At 36.5% G+C, this 23,227-nt stretch overlaps 1 protein-coding gene across 1 annotated transcript in view; it reads left to right on the forward strand.

Moving 5' to 3' along the window:
* Nucleotides 1–23,227, forward strand: part of LOC150095635 (dynein axonemal heavy chain 8-like) — a 2,108,518-nt gene that overhangs the window by 87,074 nt on the left and 1,998,217 nt on the right. Inside the window, exon 6 of the mRNA XM_090409931.1 lies at nucleotides 13,605–13,847. Coding sequence (XP_090266057.1) covers nucleotides 13,605–13,847 — 243 coding nt within the window. The remainder of the gene's footprint in view (nucleotides 1–13,604; nucleotides 13,848–23,227) is intronic.

The following is a 23,227-nucleotide window of genomic DNA, read 5'->3' on the forward strand; positions in this document are numbered from 1 at the left end:
GGGGTGACTTCCTGAATTTCTACTCCTCCTTTCCTTTGTTTAACTATTGCTTCTACTCACCTGACCATAACACCTGCTTTGAACGATCCACAGAAATTATTCTCACTGGTGAGGGCCTTCACCCCCCCACCCCATTGAACCCATAATCCACATCTGCTTTGCAAGCCCTGGTTCAACTGAAAATGTTTTAAAGCAGTTAAAGAAAAAAATTCAGCTTACTGCATGTGGCTTGCATGCTCTGCCTATACCAAAGCATGCAACATATGCAAACCAGTCATCAGCAGATCCGAAATCCAAATTCATAAAGGCAACTATGAGAAAACTGCCTTCTGTCCAAATTGAAGTGATGCTTTCTGATTGCTTGCTAAGGCCATTGGATTCAACTTCTGCTCGCCTTCATTTCTACCTCTCTTTCATCCTAATGGCACCACAATTATTTCACCCAAATATAAAGCTGACCTCCTTGCATCACGCTTTTCCTGAAATTCCTACTGAGGTGACCAAGGAAAATCACTTCCTACCATAACACAATCCAATCACTGTATGCTTCCTATAGTTTTTCAACAAAAAAGTCATCAGAAAACTACTAAATAACTTGGATACTAAAAAGTCTTCTGGTCCTGATAGGACCTCTCCAGTTGTTCTCAAACATTGTGCTCCAGAGGTAACACCCGTCTTGTATCATCTCTATAATTTATTATGCATATCTCATACTTATCCCAATGCATGGAAGCAATCTCATATCCATCCTATTCCAGAAAAGGGTGATATAAGTCTACCATCATACTACCGACTAATTGCCATCACCTCTGTCCTCTCCAAAATAATGGAAAAAGTCATCAATAGACAACCAGTTAATCAGTGTCCACTAGTATGAATTCAACCAGTCAAAATCCTTAGCTGACCTTATAGTTTACATCACCCACCACTGGACCATCGAAATGTTCAGAGAATCTTGTGCTGTTGTCCTTGACATTTCCAAAACTTTCAACTGTGTGTAGCACCAAGGCCTACTAAACAAATTGCCATCCTTGGGTCTTCCTGCCTTCTTTTAGAATAGACAGTGCTAAAACTTCTGCAGCACTGCCTACAGGAAGTACTTCTGCAGGTACTTCAATGGTTACTGCTCCAGTGAATTGGCAACCATCATTTCTCAACTTTCTGTTGCACTTGTTAATACAAGAGCTACAGCTGCCTGGCACTCCTTTACTGTGTCATGGCAAACATATCAAACCTGCTTATGTTCATCCTTTTTTATTCCATCTACCTCTGTCCTCTGGAAGCCTTCCATAATTGGGTAACCAGCTTTCTCTCTGGTTTTTCTCTGCAAGCCATGGTAGATGGTTCCATCTCTTCGAGCTTCACCAAAACTGGAGTATCTCAGGGCTCTGTCTTATCACCTACTCTCTTTCTCCTGTACATAAATGACCCACTTACAGTAACCACTAATCCTATCCATAGCTTTGCACATGATAGTATTCACTCATTTGACAAACAATACAGTATTCCGACATACCAGACTACAAGATCATCTACAACTAGTGCCTTAAATATTGATCAACATACTATCCGTCAATGGAGCAAGGAACAATCTTGTTATGTTCAATGCTACTAAAACGCAGTTTTTCTTGTTCTCACAGCTCACCTGCCCTTACCCCTCAGTAATGCATAAATCACCAGACAAGATCAAATCTCTTTGCTTGGACTAATGTTTACCTCCTATCTTTCCTGGCATAAACATATCAATAGCCTTCTCAGCATCCAAGAAAAATGGCATTCTCTTTCATTCAAGAGCCTATTTTACACCCAACCAGCTCTTGACCTATATACAAATCTGAAATCTGCCTATGTTTAGAATACTGCTCACATGTTTGGGGTGGTGCAACTAAAACTTCTCTTAAAATCCTTGATGCCATCTTGAAGCAAGCAGTTAGGCTCATATATTATCCTTATCTTACAGACTCACTCCAGTCTCTATCTCACAGGTTCAGTGTTTCAGCACTGTCTATTCTACGGGTATTTCCTTGGTCACTGCTCCAGTGAATTGGCAACTATCATTGCTCCACTTCCTGTTGCACTTGTTAATACAAGAGCTACAGCTACCTACCACCCCACATTACTGTGTCACAGCAAACACATCGAACCTGCATTTATTCATCTTTTTTATTCCATTTACCTCTGTCCTCTGGAACAGCCTTCCTCAAAAAGTATTCCCAAACAACTGCAACCTGCAACTCTTCCAGAAAAAATATCAATAAACTTCTATCTCAGTTTTCATCTGTGGCTCACACACGTGGCTCTGATTTGCTTTAGGTCCCTCAACCTCTAATGTATGGCATCAGTATAAAAAAAAAAAAATACTACAGTTATCTGTAAATGTGACAGTCTTATTGATGAGATTGAAAAACATTTAATGTTGTAGATTGATGATCAAACAGGTTGATGCATATCTCTATGCTAGGCTATTCAGAATAACATTTAGTTTTGCAGAAATTATTCTAAATTTTTCTTTGTCCAATTCATGCAAACTTATGCTTTATTTTCATCATTTATGCACGTAATGACAGAAACATTATTTAACCATTACATGCATTTGAAAAGTGATCAAAAAAAAAAAAAAGGTAATGATTCATTAACAATGGAATTCACTATATGTAGGTCGTCTGGAGTATTCCTGTATCATTTTATTATTTTCTCACCTCCCCCTGGAATGAATAGCTCAATACGGAAGATCCTCCATCACAACACACACACACACACACACACACACACACACACACACACACACACACACACACACACACACACACACAGAGCTCATCATACTGCAACTTGAATGCATCTGCTTCTCCACATCCTATCAATACACCACATTTCTTGGGGATGCATTCCAAACAGCCACAATTCTCCATGCAAAAAATCTACTCTCCACCCATTTGTTCATGTCCTTTTTATACAGCATCCAGGAATGGACTCTTGCCCCCCCATCCCCACTCATTCATGAAAAATCTGATCCACATATTAACCTGGTAATTACTAATTATATGAAGTGCCAAAGGCTTCAATTCGGCAACATGAACTTATTTAAGTTAAGGGATATTATATTATATCCTGTATTGTTTCTTAGCCGAATAAGAAACTAAAAGAGTTTCATGCCAAATAAGAAACTATATAAAGTTTGGCAATTCCAAGCATAAGCAAATACCTGGATAGTCCAGCACCTGATCCATTAAGGTAGTGCAAGCTGAGGCAACTCATAGAAAGGGTGGAGCAAGATCCGATCACTATTCTTGATATTCACCCATAATATGAACTTAGGTTCTAGGAGCTGTATTATTGTTCAACATTATGAGAGAAGGTCACTACCCAGATCGGTTTCGACCTTTTTTGAGGTCTCATCAGTGAGTAGGTAGACCTAGTTAATACCAAGTTTATAACAAACAGAACTTACATCCCTTTTATTAGAATAGCCAAGAAGGTGTCCTAATAAATTACTAATTATATGAAGAGCCAAAGGCTTCAATTCGGCGAGATGGACTTATTTAAGTTAAGGGATATTATATCTCATATTGTTTCTTAGCCGAATAAGAAACTGAAAGAGTTTCATGCCAAATAAGAAACTATATAAAGTTCGGCAATTCCAAGCATAAGCAAATACCTGGATAGTCCAGCACCTGATCCATTAAGGTAGTTCAAGCTGAGGTAACTCATAGAAAGGGTGGAGCAAGCTCCGATCACTGTTCTTGATATTCACCCATATTGTTCAACATTATGAGAGAAGGTCACTACCCAGACCAGTTTCGACCTTTTTTGAGGTCTCATCAGTGAGTAGGTAGACCTAGTTAATACCAAGTTTATAGCAAACAGAACTTACATCCCTTTTATGAGAATAGCCAAGAAGGTGTCCTAATAAATTACTAATTATATGAAGAGCCAAAGGCTTCAATTTGGCGACATGAACTTATTTAAGTTAAGGGATATTATATCATATATTGTTTCTTAGCCGAATAAAAAACTCAGAGTTTCATGCCGAATATAAAAACTATATAAAGTTTGGCGATTCCGAGCATAAGCAAATACCTGGATAGTGCAGCACCTGATCCTTTAAGGTAGTGCAAGCTGAGGCAACTCATAGAAAGGGTGGAGCAAGCTCCAATCACTATTCTTGATATTTACCCATAATGTGAACTTAGCTCCTAGGAGCTATATTATTGTTCAACCTTAGTGGATCAGGTGCTGCACTATCCAGGTATTTTCTTATGCTTGGAATCGCCGAACTTTATATAGTTTCTTATTCGGCTAAGAAACAATATGGGATATAATATCCCTTAACTTAAATAAGTTCATGTCGCCGAATTGAAACCTTTGGCTCTTCATATAATTAGTAATTTATTAGGACACCTTCTTGGCTATTTTCATAAAAGGGATGCAAGTTCTGTTCGCTACAAACTTGGTATTAACTCGATCTACCTACTCACTGATGAGACATGAAAAAAGGTCGAAACCGGTCTGGGTAGTGGCCTTCTCTCATAATGTTGAACAATAATACAGCTCCTAGGAGCTAATTTCACATTATGGGTAAATATCAAAAATAGTGATCGGAGCTTGCTTTACCCTTTCTATGAGTTGCACCAACTTGCACTACCTTAATGGATCAGGTGCTGCACTATCCAGGTATTTGCTTACGCTTGGAATCGCCGAACTTTATATAGTTTCTATATTCGGCATGAAACTCTTTTAGTTTCTTATTCGGCTAAGAAACAATATGGGATATAATAGCCCTTAACTTAAAAAAAAAAGCTGGTAATTACACTTTACCAACTTATATTGCTCGCTCATACCCCCCCCCCCCACCCTTCCTTCATTCTTCTATCTGCTAAACTCTGCAATTTGCATTCCCTCAGTCTTTCTTCATATTCCAGAGACCAGAAATCACCTTAGTCAATTGTCTTTGAACCCTTTCCAACATTTAATCATCCTTTTGAAAACCTGGTGACCAAATCTGTGCACAGTAATCCATATTAGGTGTGATCAAAGCGTTATTATACAAAGGAATCATAACATCCTTACTCCTACATGTCCATGTTCTCTGCATCATTGCCATAGGGCAATGGAATTTCTAGAATTCTTGAGGGACAAATGTCTTAAGCAACATGTAACAGAGGGAACAAGAGGTTCAAGAGTTTTGGATTTGGTTATAGCATCAGAAGAGTTGATAATAACTGAGATGACATCTCTCCCACCAGTTGGAGAGAGACCATATGGTTTTGACTTGGAAAATGAATAGACATGCAGGAGTATCAAAGAGATGGGAACTTATGTGGAATTATAAAGCAGGTGATTATAATAGTCTTAGACATCAACTTGGAAGTTTCATGGAGGGAGGAATTGGAAGGCCGGGATTTCATTAGTGCGTGGGAAATTGTGATAGAATATTTCTTAGCAGCAGTGGTAAGTTGTATACCACGAATGAAGAAGAGGACACAATTTAGAGTAAAGTGGATGACAAACAATATTAAACAGGAATTGCATGCGAAAAAGAGGCTATGGAAGAGATATAAGTAGACAGGTGAAGAGAGGATGCATGAAGAATATAAGACACAGGCCAGGAGAGTGACTAGTGTGGTACGGAAAGCGAAACTGGAATATGAGAGGAAGTTGGTCCAAAGATCCAAAGAAAATCCTAGGGAATTTTTTAGCTATGTGGCCAGTAGGAAGAGAAATGACTGTGGAAGAATGATATTGTGGGATAAAAATGGGAATAGAGTGACTGATGCAGAGGACATAGTGGAATTGTTCAATGAATACTTTATTGGAGTATTTCATCCTAGAGGAGTCAGTTTTAATGCTAGAGGGATAGGGCTGGTTCGAGGTTTAGAGGTACAGGAGGAGAGTGTGTTTCGGATACTGAGTACTCTGGATGTCAGTAAAGCTTTGGGACTGGATGGTATTTCACCACGAGTTTTAAGAGAATGTGCCAGGGAACTGACAGTGCCTTTAACCTGGCTTTTCAATGAAAGTCTGGCTTCAGCAAAGGTGCCCAGGGAATGGAAGGAAGGTAAGATAGTGCCATTGCATAAGTGTGGTAACAGACTGGAAGTGTCTAATTATAGGCCAGTCTGTGTGTCATCAGTAGATGTTAAGATCTTGGAGAAAGTAGTGAGGGACCGTATACAACATTGGGCAGATGAGGGTAATGTTATGAGGGGGGGAATCTCCCCTCAATGAGTCTTGACAGACTTTATGTTCTTAGGAAGGACCTCCCACGATGAGTCTTTCGACTCCATGGAGGCCTGAATAATAATAATAATGTGCTGTGCTATCCTCAAAATTTTAGCAAAATGTTACCGAAATTTCAGGTCCTTATCCACCAACATCCAAGATCCCTCATTTCTTCCAGCTGCTCTAAGATATTTTCCCCACTAATATTATACTGCACATCCATCTATGCTTCCCAAACTTAAGACCTTACACATTGCTACATTAAACTGATAACCCTATTCATTTACGTATTCAGAAAGTACATTCAAGTCTATTTGCAAAACTTTGCTTCTTCCCAGCTTTGAATCATCTGGAAACAAATGTAAATCATTATTCAAGCCCTGCCAAATATCATTTACATAAAAATTAAACAGAAATGGCCCCGAAACAGATCCTCCCCCCCCTGAAGAAACACCACTAGTGACATTCCATGTTTGGGATATTATGCCCCTTATACACAACTTTCTTGATACCTATCAGAGAGCTAATCTCCAGTCCAGTACACTAACCTACTATCTAACCTCAATTCCATTTCAAGTTAAATTACCAGCTTGTCATGTGGCAATCTATCAAATGATTTAGCAAAATCTAAATATACCATTGTGTACACATTCCCTTTGTCCAAGGCACTTGTTACCTTGTTATAAGTAGATTGCTAAAACACAATCTTCCTTTAGCAAACACATGCTGTGCATCAAATAGAATGTTGTTATCATCAACCCAGTTCTGAATCCTGGCACTCACTCTAACACCTTTATCGTAACTTCAGACAAAGAAATTGGGCATATAATACGTAGCCTTAGTCTTATCACCTGCTTTATGAAGTGGAACAATTATCCTCTTTCCACTCCTATGGAACTTGGAAAAATCTAAGACTTCTGTTAAAGAGGTAAATTAAATCTGTTAACTCCCTGGAACATTCCTTCAAAGCATGCAGTGATATATCAACAAGCCCTACAACTTATTAACATTGAGTTTACTCAGCTCCTCATATATACCTCCTGCTCACTCACCATCCATCTGTGATTCCTTTCCCCTACTCACTGCTGTCAAGGTCTATGTGATGAGATGTCCACTAGGATGAAATAGACATACTAGCCTGAATTAGAAGCTTTTATTTTAAATAAAGGGAAGTGACTGTCAGTATTGATCTTCTTCAATTCCATGGGCATAGTTCAGGATGTGGGTTAGAAAGAGTCTTCATTAAATGCTTCAGTCAATTGCTGCACACAGGAAGTTATGTTTGTCTGTACAAGCTTACTCAGATGACAGTAATATCATTCATAACAGACTATCTTAGGATCACAGTTATGCCTCTTAGACAAGCAATGCGGATTATTTTTCCACAAAAAATAAAATATTTGCTACAGACATCTGCATATCATATATAAACAGAATATCATGCTGATCTTCAACTTCATCACAAGTTAATACAATAAAAACTACAGTTCTTTCTGATAAATTCACATCACTTCATGACTTAATAATTCCTTTTTCGGTGAACTGTTAATTGGATGATTTGTAGTTTTGGTGAATTTTGAATTTTCGGTGAATTATTGGATTTCAATGAATTACCTTTTGATAAATTGTGTTTATGATTAATTGCTGTTCGGTGAATTGCTTTATTGAGGGACTGCCTTTAGATTAATTGCTGTTCCACGAATTGCTTTTTCAAGGAACTGCCTTTTGATTTTTTTATTACCTGTTCAGAGAACTGTTGTTTGATTAATTGCTTGTTGTTTAAAGTTTTTCCACTTGGTTATACTATAAATTATAGATACCAAGAAATTATATACTTGGTTTAATCCTTTATCCAAGTGTAAGCAAACAAAGTTTGTGCCTGAAGTATCTTCAGGATTGGGGCAACTCGTGGTAAAGGTGGTATGATTTCACATCACTTGTCTTAGTATCCCATAATGCAAAGCACATCTCCTTGCAGACATGTATTATGTTATGCATTATGGGAAGGGTCACTACCCAGACCGGTTTCAGCCTTTATTGAGGTCTCATCACTGGGAGCCAGATCGAGAGTGATACCAAGGTTGAAGTAATGCAGAAGTCGTATTTTTATTTACGAGTTGCCAAAAGGTGTCACACGTTATTATTATAATATTCTGGCACAAACTTTGTTTGCTTGCACTTGGATAAAGGATTAAACCAAGTATATAATTTCTCGGTATCTTTAATTTATAGTATAACCAAGTGGAAAAACTTTAAACAACTAACTATCTCTAATACAGGGTATTATAATAATAAGGTGTGACACCTTTTGGCAACCTATATATAAAAATGTGACTTCTGCGTTACTTCAGCCTTGGTATCAAAGCATATTTCCTTGGTATCAAAGCTCAGTTCTGCAAGGAAATGTTTGATATTACACCAAGTGTGGTCAGCATTCATAAAAAATCTAACTTCCTTAGATCTCGGACATAACACACGTGAAGCACAAAATGTGACAACAAATAACAATGTTCCAACAAACATTCAGTAAAGAATGTTTCAATTTTTTCACTGTTACAATTAGAAACATATAATGGACTATGAATTTAATCTTTGTTAGTTGTGTTTAACCTTTTTTTATACACCGATGCCCCCTGATGATGTAAGTCCTACGACTTACAAAACTTGTCGGGTTTTCACGTATCCTGTTCATATTTAATAAACATGTGGTCTCAATACCGGAATCTATTTTTCAAACTACTGAACCACAGAAACCTTCGCACACATATGATATAGAGATTTTTTTTTTTAATATCTTGTGAGGTTCCCCCTTTCCTCAACTGTCCCTTAGGAATGGTTGCGTCCTCCTAATGAAGGATTAAATATGTATTTTATGATTGTAGATCCATGTGTGTTCATGAACCAGTTTGCCTGTTCTGAGGGGTGAAAAACCCTCTACCTCTGTATTAAACCAGCTAACTCACCTTTAGTTGAAAGAGACCAGATAAATGTTCCTCACATCATGAATGGGAATCGAACGCAGGTCTTTCCAACCAAAGGGCTTCGTCTATACCTTCTGAGCTATGGAGGCTCAATGTAGAGATCTTAAGTATGACTTAAATAGACCAGTAGCATGTGCAATGGTAATTGGCCCAGTTTAACTTTGCCAACTGTAATTGATGAACTTTTGGATGAAGAGATACCTTAGTAGCGATATCTTGGAAAAGATGGAAGAAATAAGAAATCTCAGGGTAATGGTGGATTAGGATCTAAAATTTAAGGATGCATTGCCGAAATTGAGATGGCAGCACAATTAGATTCTGGAAGCAATGTTGAAGATACTGATGTGTAGCACTAAGGATGTTGTGAGCATGGAACCATGTCACATACAGAATAATGTGCATATATTTGTTCCCTTAGTGTTCAGGCAGATGAAGAGATATTGGACAGGGTCCAGAGGCAGTTAACCATAGTGATCTCTGGTCTCTGAAATGTTCGGTATGAATAAAAGTTCAGAAAATGAAATTTGCAGAGTCTAACAGATAGGAAGAGAGCTGGGAGGATATGATTGAGATATATATGTTTGTAATGAATTATTACTGGATTAATGTGAATAAGGTTTATCATAGAATGGGGAGTGGCATGGCAAGGACAAGAGGTCGTTCCTGGAAGTCATATAAGGAGGATGCGAGAAGCAGTTTTTTTCTATATATATATATATATTTTTTTTTTTATTGTAATGCACTGCCTGTGAGTGTGATATAATTAATAGTGTGATTCAACATATATATATGTTATTCTTCACCCCTTATTGTAGCAGCAGTACAATAAACAAATTTAAGGTGCAATTTGACAGTGATCCCTTTGCCATAGACAAAGGGACCTCCAATGATGAGGCTTTTGACTTCGTGCACATCTGATGATGATAATAATAATAATAATAATAATAACAACAAAGGAAATTATCTCCTTCAAAGCACATCGTTGATGTACTGTACCATTTTGATAAAGAATTTTTACCATTTTCTTATACTAGTGATATGATTGAATCTACATCATTGAACATAGAACATGGGATGGTATCTATAGAAGTTGAAATTAGAATGTTATCATCCTCTTCTTCTTCTTCAGACCTCCATGGCAAATTACTCATGATGGTAGGTCCCACTCTTACACACACACACACACACACACACACACACACACACACACACACACACACACACACACACACACAGAGTTTATCGTACCATGTGTTAAATGCATTCGGCATCTGTTCATTTATATCGGGCAGTGCATTCCAATCCCTTACCACTCTCCATGCAAGAGTGGTAAGGTAACCTACTCTTCGTCTCCTGGTCTTACTCTCCTTATACAGCCTCCAGGAGGATGGTCTCTTGTACTCCTCCTGTTCTATGAAACACCTCATTCACATTTATATCGTAAAGATCTCTTACCAACTTGTCTCAGTCATATCCTTGTCCTCTGCTTTCCATCCACTCTGTAAATTGCATTCCCTCAACCTGTTTTTATACTCAGTTTCTCAGAGTCAGGAATTCACCTTTGACAATCATCTCTTCATCCTTTTGAAAAGAAGTTCACCAGATCTGTACACAGTAATTCATATGTGACCTAATCAAAGCCTTATACAATGAACTTATATAGCTTAATTACTTCTACATGTCAATATACTTTGCATCATTGCCAAAATTTAGTTGTGCTGTTCTAATAATTTTAGCAGTGTGTCCATTAAATTTTATATTCTTATCTTTCCCAGATGTCTAAGTTCTTCACCTCCTCTAACCTATTCTTGCCAGTTGTATAATCTGCATCCCATCTTTGCTTATTCAATTTTAAGACCTAAAATATTTCAACATTCACCCAATCTATTAAAATCTTCTTACAATGCTTTAACATTTGCACTGTTCCTCGTAGTTCTTCATAACTTTGCATATTACCTATTCAAGCCTTTCCCAGCATCATTAAGCACTGATACTTTGCTTTCCCTATTTGTTAACTGCAGTGGCTTGAAAAACAAACCTTTGGGCCACTGTGATACTGTTCTCCCATGCATAAGTTACTGATGCATGAGACAGCTTCTGTCTAATCTAGTGCACTAATCTATTATCCATTCCAAGTTAATTACTAGCATGTCATGTGGTAGTCTCTCAAAAGTCTTTTATAATATACAGTATGTAAGTAGAGTGCTAAAATATGATCTTCATTTAGTAAACTTATGCTGTCCATAAAAGAGAATGCTGTTTGTGTTGAATTTTCTCTTGACTAATTATAAGACTAATTATAAGACTAATTACACTTTTTTTATAAAATCTTTGTCAAGTAGCTTTATTTTATTGTCCTACATGTTTTGCCAATTTTTTTTTATTCCCTGAAGATGCCAATAGAAAAATTGGCGAAACATGTAGGACGATAAAATAAAGCTACTCTCTTATAAAATCTTATAATAAAAATTTTATAAGAGAATGCTGTTTTTTTCAATCCAGTTCTGAGTGTTCTGTTGATACTCTCTAACCTCTTTAACACTTTAATCTGTACTCCAACTGTGCAGATTGGCCTATAATTCAAAGCCTTAGTGTGATTACCTCCCTTATGAAGCTGAAAAATTTTACTGTCTTTTCACTCCTTTGAACTTGTCCCAGTGGTATAGATTATGTTAAAAATGTATATCAAAGTTGTTGATCATTCCATTAAAATACTTGGTGATATATTGTTTGTCAAATTCTACAGCTTTATTAACATCGGGTTTACTCGATTTCTCATATACCTCATATTCACTCAGCATCAGCCTCCTCTGTTCCCACTGCATTCAACTTCTGCATGATTGATGTCTGATTCATAAAAGAGGATAAATTAGCTGTGGAAAGGGTGCAGAGGCAGATAACAAAGATGGTATCAGGACTGTACAGTGCTAGTTATGAAGACAGGCTGAGAGAAGACTACAGAGTTTGGTGGATAGAAGGAGAGGTGATATGATTGAGACTTTTAAACTCTTGAGAGGTGATTACAGGTTGACACTGGTGAGTTCTTTGGTTTGGTGGGGGAAGCAGTGCGGACAAGGGGCCATCCCTGGAAGTTACAAAAGGAAGCTGTGAGCAAATGGTTTCTTTGCATAGAGGGTGGTTGAACCGTGAATGTATTGCCTGATTTAGTGGTGAGAGCATGAATGGTCAATAAATTCAAGGAGTGGTATGATAGACTTTGTGTTTTCTAGGGTGGGCCTCCCACGATGAGTCTTTTGACTCCACGGAGGCCTGAATAATAATATTAATTATAATAATATATATATTTTTTAAAATAATTATACTGACTAGGAACCCCGAGAAAGATATGATAAAAACTTTAATAAAACACGAACTAGTTTAGTCAGAACGCTGAATTCTTCAGGTGTGTAAATAATTACAAAAAACTGGAAAAAATAAGAAGTTAAAAAACATGGACTTCTCATATAAAACAAATTGAGAATAGCAACATTCAAATTTGAACTGGCGTCCGCTTGGCAGGTCTAGTGTGAGGCATAAGTGAGTGGCCACTGATTCAAGATCGCCAAAATTGAATCGCTGTGCTGTGAGAGTCAGGTAAGCTGTAGCTTAAATTATTGTTCATGTGTGATGGGTCCAGAACTATTTCTTTTTATTCTAAGATACGTCTCTCTAGTTTGTCACCATATTTATGGATAGTGGTAAGATTCCAGTCTATCTGGTGTTGGCACTCTTCTAGATTGGAGTTAGCGGAGAAAAGAACATGAACTGGAGAGTTCATGTTCTTTATACTTCAGTTATACTTATGCAAGTTGCCACAAGGTGCTTTGACCTTATTAATTAAGAATCTCCGGATGAGAGAAAGATGTGAAAAGTTTTTTACCTTGGATATAATATATGCCTACTCACTGATGAGACCTCAATGAAGGTTGAAACCAGTCTGGGTAGTGACCCCCATCCATAATGTATAACATCATACATCTCCTAGGAGATGTATTTTACATTTATGGGAAATACTAAAGAAAGTGATCAGAACTTAATCCATCTTTACCACGAGTTGCCTTGGTGTTGCTCCACCACTACCACCATAAGTCTTGAACCACGTTTAGGTGCAAACTTGACTGACTTGTCTGTTTGCTTACTTGAAAAAAAGGATTAAAATCAAGGTTATAAAATTACTTGGTATCTTTAACACACACACACATATATATGTTATTCTTCACCCCTTATTAGATAATGGATTGTACAGAAATAAAATAGGGAACCTTAGTTTTTGAAACTATTAGATAATGTTATTTACCATTTAGCAATGACTTAAATGTTTTTACTCATAGCCATATTGGAACACTAATTTTATATCTGTATATATATAAACACAGTTATAAATAGTATTTTTTTTTCTAGGTTACAAAACAACTTGTTAAATCATGTAAAAGTTATATCACTAATTATGGTACTAAACGGATATGGAAACAGTCATCAGAAGAAGTAATAAATAAACTGAAAGTATGCATTGAAGTTTATCGTGACTATTATAATAATTTCATTAAAATTAAAGAAACTGCAACTAAAAGTGGAAGACAGTTTGACTTTTCTGAAATGTATGTGTTTGGGACTTTTGAGACTTTCTGCAAAAGGCTAGAAAAGGTCAGTTTATATTTTCTCAAGGATCACTGTTCATTTATAATAACTTCTTTTATCATTTTTGAATAATTTTTAATAATCATGTAACAAGAACTTTGCATTGCTAGTAAGTAAATAAGTAAGTAATCATAGATTAGTAAGGAGAGTGTCCATGCAGTGCCAAAGGCAGATTTCCAATTTTGGAAAGCCTTGACACTGCCTGGACTTTCCATCCAAAATTATCAATGATATTTGAGAATTATAGAATTTATTATTATTATTTTTATTACTACTACTAATGACCAGCAACCTCATGAACAATACAAGGTACAGCAAGAAAAAGGTACTAAGATGGTAAGGAAAGGCAAAATGTGATTATGAGAAAAAATTGGTATAATCATATTTTGCCTTTTGCTTATCAAGAGAATGCTGGTGTCTCAGTACTTGGTTTGTTTTTATAATCTGTACGTAATGAAAATGGAAAGGATTTAATTGGAAATATTCATTTGCTTGCCAAGCTTATAAAAATTAATTAAAAAAAAAGATCCCAGTAGAAGGAGGGTATGAAGAAGAAGTTATATGAAGAATTCATCTAATTTGAATTCTTCTTATAACTTTTTTGTTGCAGCTTTTTTTCATCTTGGGATAACACTGTGAAACTCAAAGGGGAACAGGGACATTCCAGAATATAGTTAAAGAAAAATATTCCACAGTTGTATGCTTCCATCATAACATATGGAAGTGAAACATGGAGTTGGATGAGTTGGGGTCTATCAGAGGAAAATGAAAAGAACAATGCATTCAAAACAGAGTGTCATATCCAGGGTGACTTCAGGTTTTACCTTGCCATATATAAACTGCCAAAATCTCACTTGTGTTCATTCTGTAATAATTACTTGCTATCTTTTATGTTTCTATTATATCTCCTCTCTTTTCCTCTGTCTATTCCTGAACCTCAGATGACCACCTTCTCTCATTCTCTTCTCACATGTACAATTTCATAAGCTAACTTAGTCACTTATCATTTTTGTTACTCACTTCTATTGATGTATCCCAAACTTTAATATCATCTCTCACTAATTCCTCCAAGATCTTAACAACTACTGAAGAAACAAAAACTGATCTATAATTTGACACTTCCAGTCTCCTACTACCCTTATGCAATGGCACTATCTTATCTTCCTTCCCTGGGTACTGGAATTCAGGCCTCCATGGAGTCTTTTGACTCCATGGAGGCCTGAATAATAATAATAAGTAATTGTGGGAGGCCCATCCCAGAAAACACAAAGTCTATCATACGACTCCTTGAACTCATTGGCCTGTCGCACTCCCACCACTCTATCGTGCGCTGCATTCCACACTACAACCACCCTCCATGCAAAGAAACAACTCCTAACCCACTTGCTCACAGCTTTCTTTCATAACTTTCAGCAATGGGCCTTTATCATCACTACTTCTTTCTGTTCAACCAAACGAAAGAACTCTCCAGTATGAACACTAAATACCTCTCAACAGTTTTAAAAGTTCATATCACCTTTCCTTTTTCTGTCTATCAAACTCCAGTCCATGTTCCCTCAGCCTGTCTTCTTAACTAACATTGTTCAGTCCTGATACAATTTTCATTTTATACAATTTTATCTACCTTTGCAACCTTTCCGCATTAAAATTATCCCTTTTGTTATATCGTTGTGCTTCGTTTTTTTTCTTTGTCTTTGTGCTTTGTATTATCTTTATCAGTTATTATTTTATGCTACTTATCAGTTGTTTCGTTTGCCAACAAATTTATATTATTTTATGACTGTGCCAGCCGGCAACTGAATTCTGATATACTATTCTAGGATACTAAGAAAAAGAATGCAGGGATCAAGAAGTTTGCAGTCGTGGTCCCGTTTCTTATGTTACTAATGGATTTCCCTCTAATACACGGTTTGTGATTTTCCAAGCGGTAATTCAATCCACAGAAACATGACAAACTCATTTGGGTTACACATAAGAAATACATTTATTTTAACACAAGCATAGAAATACATTTTAGTTAAGCCTTCAATTCCAAAAGAGGCTGAGTTCCCTCCCTTTTCTTAAATTAACACATCCAAAAAGTTCTACACTATAATCTTTTATACTGACACAAATCTTTCACTTCTATATGTAATTATTCTCAGACTCTGATAACTTATACTAAATTACCTATTACTATCACACACATAAATTACATATATACACAAGTCAATTCTACAACTCTGGCATAGATTTCATGAGAATGTTCCTTCTTATATTTCAAACTTTATTCCCCCCCCCCCCCCAGAATTTTAGTTAGCATTCGAATTAAGTTTTAACATTATAACATTAGTTTCCTTCTTTCTATACAAACAGTCCGACGAAGCCTCGGTTTCCTATTTGACTCAGATGCCTAAGATGCCTTTTTTCCTTAGATGTAGACAAATGTCCAAAATGCAGACAGTTCTTGTAACACTGCACGGAAATTGGCTGTTTTCTCAAAGTTCAGTTTCTCCTTCCTCCACTGTTACTCTAACTTAATACATAAAGATTTCTGCTTACCATTCTTGCTTTATCTGGATATTCGGATCTCCTCACTGTATTTTCTTTAATGGCAGCTTCGCTATTCTTTTGTTCTACACGAAAGGAAGCACTCTTACACAGATTTCTACACTGACTTATACACTGGCGTAAATTCACCAGTGGCCCTTTCTTCTAGGAATCTGGATGCATTATAGCTGCAGCTTTGATCCACGTAGCATGCATAGCAAGGGGAAATTCTTGCTACGCATGGTGGCAAGCAAGCTTTCCACTTAGAAAACCAGGAACCGACGAAAACGAGACGAGAAGAGAAGAGATCAATTCAAATCCCCGCCGAAAGCTATATACTACAAAACAGCGCGCTCACTCGGTGGTATCGTCATGCATACGGCGGCAGCCAATTGGATACCGTGGCCACGAACTGTCTTTGACATGGTCTAAAACTTGTATTAGCTTATACACATCTTTTAGCAATTATACATGGTTTTCTATCTTAATTAATTTACAAACATTCTTTATTTAGTTTATGGGCTACTTTAACATTAAATTTTACAAACCTGAATATATACATGCTCTTGGGTCATTAATAGGCACATTTTCTATCTGGAGGCATAAGTATGTCCTTATCCATCCCTTCTGAGGTTACCTTATGTTGGCTCGGAAAAAGGATGACTCATCACTTTTTCTCGACACAACACTTTCAAATCCTAGGGACCAAATTTGAGAACAATAGTCGAAGTGTGGTCTGATTAGGACTTTATACGGAATGACAACTCTTTTATCTCTGCAGGTCAGCGTTCTCAGTTTTACAGCAATCGTCTGGGTAACATTCACCACTTTTGCAATATGTTCCCTGAATTTCAGGTTTCTATCAATCATCACCCCAGATCCCTTGCCTCCCCTATTTCCACCAGCATAGCTCTTCCAACAGAATATGCAGCCTCCTATCGATGTATCCCAAACTTTAATATCATCTCTCACTAATTCCTCCAAGATCTTAACAACTACTGAAGAAACGAAAACTGATCTATAATTTGACACTTCCAGTCTGCTACTACCCTAATGCAATGGCATTACCTTATCTTCCTTCCTTGGGTACCTTTCCCTTGGTCAGACTTTCATTGAAACACCAGGTCAACAGAGGTCTCACTTCTTTAGCACATTCTCTGAAGTCCAATGGTGAAATTCCATTCATTACCACTGCTTTATTGACATCCAGAGCACTCAGTATTTGAAACACACTCTCCTCTAAACCTCGAATCTATTCATCTAGTATTAAAACCTACTTCTCCTGGATGAAATATTCCAATAAAATGTTTATTGAACAACTCCACTATGTCCTCTGCATCAGTCACTCTATTCCAATTTTTATCCCACAATGTCATTCTTCCACAATCATTTCTCCTCCTACTGGCCACATAGCTAACAAATTCCTTAAGATTTTCTTTGGATCTCAGGGCTTATCTCTTCTCATATTCTAGTTTTGCATTCCCTGCCATTCTAGTCACTCTCCTGGGCTGAGTCTTGTATTCTTCGTGCATCTGCTTTTCAACTGCAGTTCCTGTTTGATATTCTTTGGGTCAAGGGGTGCTAAGGGTCAAAGCTGTATAACTGAGAGAAGACTTCCACATAGCCTTTAAAGCAGTATTTCCCAACTTTTTTTTGGATCGTACCCTATCTCAACAGCTCAAAGATTTTGATACCCTCCCCACTAGCATAATAGTCAACCAAGTTCTGAAAAAGTATAATATAAATAGGTAAAACTGTTTTTAATTTGACTTTTTTTCAATGAATGTAAATTTTATATTACACTCTGTATATTATAAAACATAAATCAAACCGAACTCGGGAAAATAAAATCCAAGTTGATGTGATTCTTAAGCTTGATGTCTGCTGCAAAGATTTTTATTTGAGGTACTAATTCAGTCTATTTCAATCTCAAATCCCCATGGACAAAAACCGGTGAGATCTCTCTGAGCAATAAACACAAACTGTTATATTCAGGCAATGACAATCAGAGAAAGAAGGAGTAGCCATAGTATTCAACACTAAATAGAGGCTAATCTTCAATTTCAGGCAGTCTCAAGTAGAGTGATGTGGGCAAATATCAGAAAGGGGAACTGGACAGTGAGACTTATTTGTGCCTATGGTCCCACAGAAGGTTCTACAGGGTGTCCCAAAATTTACGCAAGATTTAAATTTAGCTCCATTTGTGCGGTAAAGTGTTGCCAACAAGAAAAAAAGACAGCTTGACAGCTGACAGTTCAGGGTTATTAAAAATGGAGCGCTACACGAAAGAACAACGCATTTTCATTGTTGAGCAATATTTTAAAAATAATGAAGGTTTGGCAGCTACAGTTCGCAATTTTCGTACAAAATATGGTCGGAATAGTGATTTATTTCATAACTGTGAAAAGATTAATTTAAAAATTCAAGGAAACTGGATCAATTAGTGATCTTATACACTCTGGCCATCCTTCAATAAGTCGTTCAACAGAAAACATCGAAGCAGTTCGTGAGAGTGTTGCTGAGAGTCCAGAACATCAATTCGGTCTTGAATTTCAAGAAGCTCTCTACAGCATATACTCACGAAAGATTTGCACTTTATGCTTACAAAGTTCAATTGACTCAAGAACTGAAGCCTACTGACCACACACACAGTGAAAAGAGCTCGTTGAATGGATTATGGAACAACAAGTGGATGCTTATTTTTCAAACAAAATCATCTTCAGCGATGAGGCTCATTTTCATCTTGATGACTTCATTAATCGACAAAATTGTTGCATTTGGGGTTCAGAAAATCCATGAGTGATTGTTGAGAAACAAATGCATCCACAACGTGTCACTGTTTGGTGCGGATTTTGGGCTCGAGGCATCATCGGTCCATTCTTCTTCAAAAATGCGGCTGGTAAGGCAATAACAGTTAATGGTGCTCACGACATGATAATCCAGTTTTTTGTGCCTAAATTGCAAGATATGGATGTGGACGACATGTGGTTTTAACAAGATGGTGACACATGCCATACAGCCCAAGAAACAATTCAATTACTGCATGAGTCATTTCCTGGTCGTGTAATTTCCCGTTTTGGTGATCAGAATTGGCCGCCCGGATCATGTGTCTTAACGCCGTTGGACTTTTTTCTTTGGGTTTTTTCAAGTCTAAGGTTTATGCCAACAAGCCCACAACCACCCATGCCTTGAAGGAGGAAATTGAGTGCTGTATCAACGAAATTCAGCCACATTTATGCAAAACAGTCATGGAAATTTTCGACAAAAGAGTGCGTATGTGCCAGCAAAGCTGTGGAGGCCATTTACCCGATATGCTATTCCATGCATAACCCTATACTGTATACTTTATGAATCAATAAGAAATTACAATTTTTAATTAAAAACCTGTGTTTTCTATCAAAATTACTTCTTGCGTGAATTTTGGGACACCCTTTATTAAAGTAGAAGTGGAAGAATTTTTTGAGGCTTTAGAGAAGGCAACTGACACAATGAAAAAAAGAAAAGTTGGTCCTTGTTGGGGATCTAAATAGCAGAGTAAGAGATAATTGTTAGACATAAAAAAGTATTTTGGGAAAATTTGGAGAAAAGTGCAAAGCTAATAATAATGGCAAATACCTGTTGGATTTCTGCTCAGGACATGGACTGGTTATTACTAACACCATGTTCCAACATTAAAATGTGCACAAATTCACATGGAGAGAAGAGGCAAGGAACAAGAAAAATCTCATTGACTATGTTATTATTGATGGTGATGTTTTCTCCCTGTTGCAAGACACCAGAGTGTGCAGAGAATTTGAAATTGGAAGTGATCACTATTTAGTCTTGAGCAGAATAAAATTGAATTTCACATTGAAAAGAAGAAACATATGAGAAAGTTTTAAAGCAAATAAAAGTTGAGAAACTCTCAGATATGAACTGTAGACTAAAATACACAAACATTATTGAAGAAAAAATGAAAGAGTTGATTCACCCAGAGAGGCATGTGGTGATGTTGTCTGCAAAGATATAAAAATCAGAACTCAATGGTAGGCACAGGAAGTTAAAGAGGCAGTGAACGAAAATAGGAAAGCATATCAAACGTTCCTGGCAAATAAGCCAGCTTGTGCTCTTAGAGAATAGAGAGACAAATGTAAGAAAGCTAAACACTGTAAAACTGGCTAAACAAAAGTCGTGGGAAGACTTTGGGAAGAACATAGCATATAAAGGGTGTGGTGAGTATGGTGTTTGCAGAGAATTTTGAGTATGTTTATAGCATGGTATGATTGAGCTGTGTGTGTGATAAAAGGACCTCCTGGATGAGTCTTTAACTCAATGGGGTCCTGGATAATAATAATTTTTTTTTTCAAATATGTCAAATAATACTTTATAATTGTCAAATAAATTCTTCTTCTTCTCTTCCGTCTAAGACGGGTTGAGTCTTCTCTTGAGCAGGATCTTCCAGTCTTCTCTATTCCTTGCTGTTCGAAAAAGTTCCTTATATGTTCTGCATCCCGAGATGTTCTTTATTAATTTCAGCCAGGTAATTCTTGGTCTTCCAGGTCTTCTTATTTCAGTTGGCAAAGTATTGATTAGGACGTTAGGAAGTCTGTCTGCATCCATGCGTACAGTGTGTCCAAACCATCTCAGTTGTTGTTTTCTCATTTTTTCTATTATTGTCTTTTTATACAATAGTTCTTGTTTGACTGTGATGTTTGTTTTCTTTTCTATCCAGCTTGTTCTATTTATTTTTCTTAAGCATTTCATTTCAAATGCCAGCAGTTTTTTCTCCTCTCTTTTTTTAACTGTCCACACTTCTGCTCCATAGATGACTGTTGGTATAATTATTGCTTCATATAATTTGATTTTGGCTTGTTTAGATATCTTGTTTGTTTTCCAGATTTTCTGTAATTTTCCCATGGTAGTCCATCCTATCGTTATTCTGTGTTTGATTGTTTTGAGTTCATCTATTGTTTCTGTTAGTTTTGATCCAAGGTATATGAAGTTGTCTACTTGTTCTATTTGTTCTCTGCTTAGGGTGGCTGAGATGGTAGTTTTGTTCCTCCCTATTTTCATCACTTTTGTCTTTTGTATATTTATTGTCATGTCATATGTTTTACAGGTTTCGTTTAGCTTGTTGATCAGCTTTTGTGGTTCATTTGGGGTTCTTGCAAGAAGGATGAGATCATCTGCATATTTGATATTATTTATGTTTAAACTGTTGACATCGATTCCAGGCTCATTGTCTATTGCTTTCTTTACAACTTCTTCAAGATATATGTTGGATAGGCATGGAGATAATGGGCATCCTTGCATTACTCCTTTTTGGATCTCTGTGGGTTCTGTTGTGAGTGTGTCCTTTTTAATTATTGCATTTGTCTTAGAATAATATTTTATCAGAAACTGTATTATATATTTGTCTATTGCTTTTTCTAGTAGAATTTTAAGAAGGATTTCTCTGTCGATGTTATCAAAAACTTGTTTAAAGTCCACAAAACAACAATATAGTTCTTTATGGTCTTCCCAGCTGAGCTCTGCTAGTTGGTGTAATGTGAAAATTTGGTCTATTGTTGAATAGTTTCCTCGGAAACCAGCTTGTTCTATGCTTATAATTTCTTCGTAGGTGTTTTTTAATCTATTTTGTATAATTCTTATGAATATTTTATAGGTGTGAGGGAGTAAATTGATTGGTCTGTAATTTCTGCAGTCTCTTTTGTCTCCTTTCTTGTATATTGGGATGATCTTTCCAGTTCTCCAGTCATCTGGGATCTCTACTGTTTGTAGTATTTTATTGAATAGGGTTGTTAAATATTCTATTGATATGCTGCCTCCGTATGACTACAGTTCAGTAGGGATAGTATCAATGCCTGGTGCTTTATTGTTTTTCATCTGTTTTATTGCGTATCTAACTTCTTCTTGTAAAATTTTTGGGTGATCATTATTTTCTTCTATTGTTGGCATTGTAGTTTTGTTTCCTTGGTGGAAGATAGTCTTAAAATGGTTTGACCAGATTTTTCTTATATGTTCAATATTTCCAGTTTCAGTCATCTTGTTGTTTATCATTGTTACTGCTTTTGCTGAGAATTCCTTTGTAATTTCTCTTACAGTATCATGGAAGACTTTTAGGTTGTTTTGTTGGTATGCTTCTTGGCATTTCTTAGCTTTTTCTTCTAACCATTTTTCTTTGGCTTTTTTGCATAGGTTGTGAACTTTATTTTTTAGAGCTCTGTATTTTTCTCTATTCTCTTCATTATTTTGTTGGTTTACAAGTATCTTGGCCTCTCTTTTCTCTTCTATGGTAGCTATGATTTCTTTGGTTATCCACTGTTTGTTTATTTTGGTTTTGGAACCTAGAGTGTCTTTTACAATTGATAACACTGTTTCTTTTCCTTGTTCCCAGTATTTTCCACTGTTCTGTAAGATGGAGGGTTTTAATTTCAAGCACATCTGTTCTAAAAATTGACTTCTGCTTGAGCTATCTTTTAGTTTTGATAGGTTGATGTTTTCTTCTTTTCTGATGTTATTTTTCCTGTTGAATTTTATCTTCACTTTGGCAGTTAATATTTCATGGTCAGTGTCAAAATCAAAACTTCTTAATGTTCGTACATTATTTACTGATCTTTTCAATTGTTTGTTTATGATGATATAGTCTATGCAGTTCTTTATATTACCATCTGGAGATGTCCATGTATATTTATTATTAGGGCATTGATAGAACAATGTGTTTGCAATCATTAGATCGTTTGCTTTACAGAAGTGGAGAAATTGTTCTCCTCTATTGTTAAGCTCTCCGTATCCAAATTTCCCCATCACATCTTTTTTGTCTGCTGTGAACTGTCCTATTTTAGCATTAAAATCTCCCATCACTATCATAAGTTCTC

Source organism: Typopeltis vanoorti, chromosome 20 (genome assembly GCF_054136105.1).
Source record: "Typopeltis vanoorti isolate ZY-2024b chromosome 20, IOZ_Tvanoo_1.0, whole genome shotgun sequence".
In the NCBI taxonomy this organism is placed as follows: Eukaryota; Metazoa; Arthropoda; class Arachnida; order Uropygi; family Thelyphonidae; genus Typopeltis; species Typopeltis vanoorti.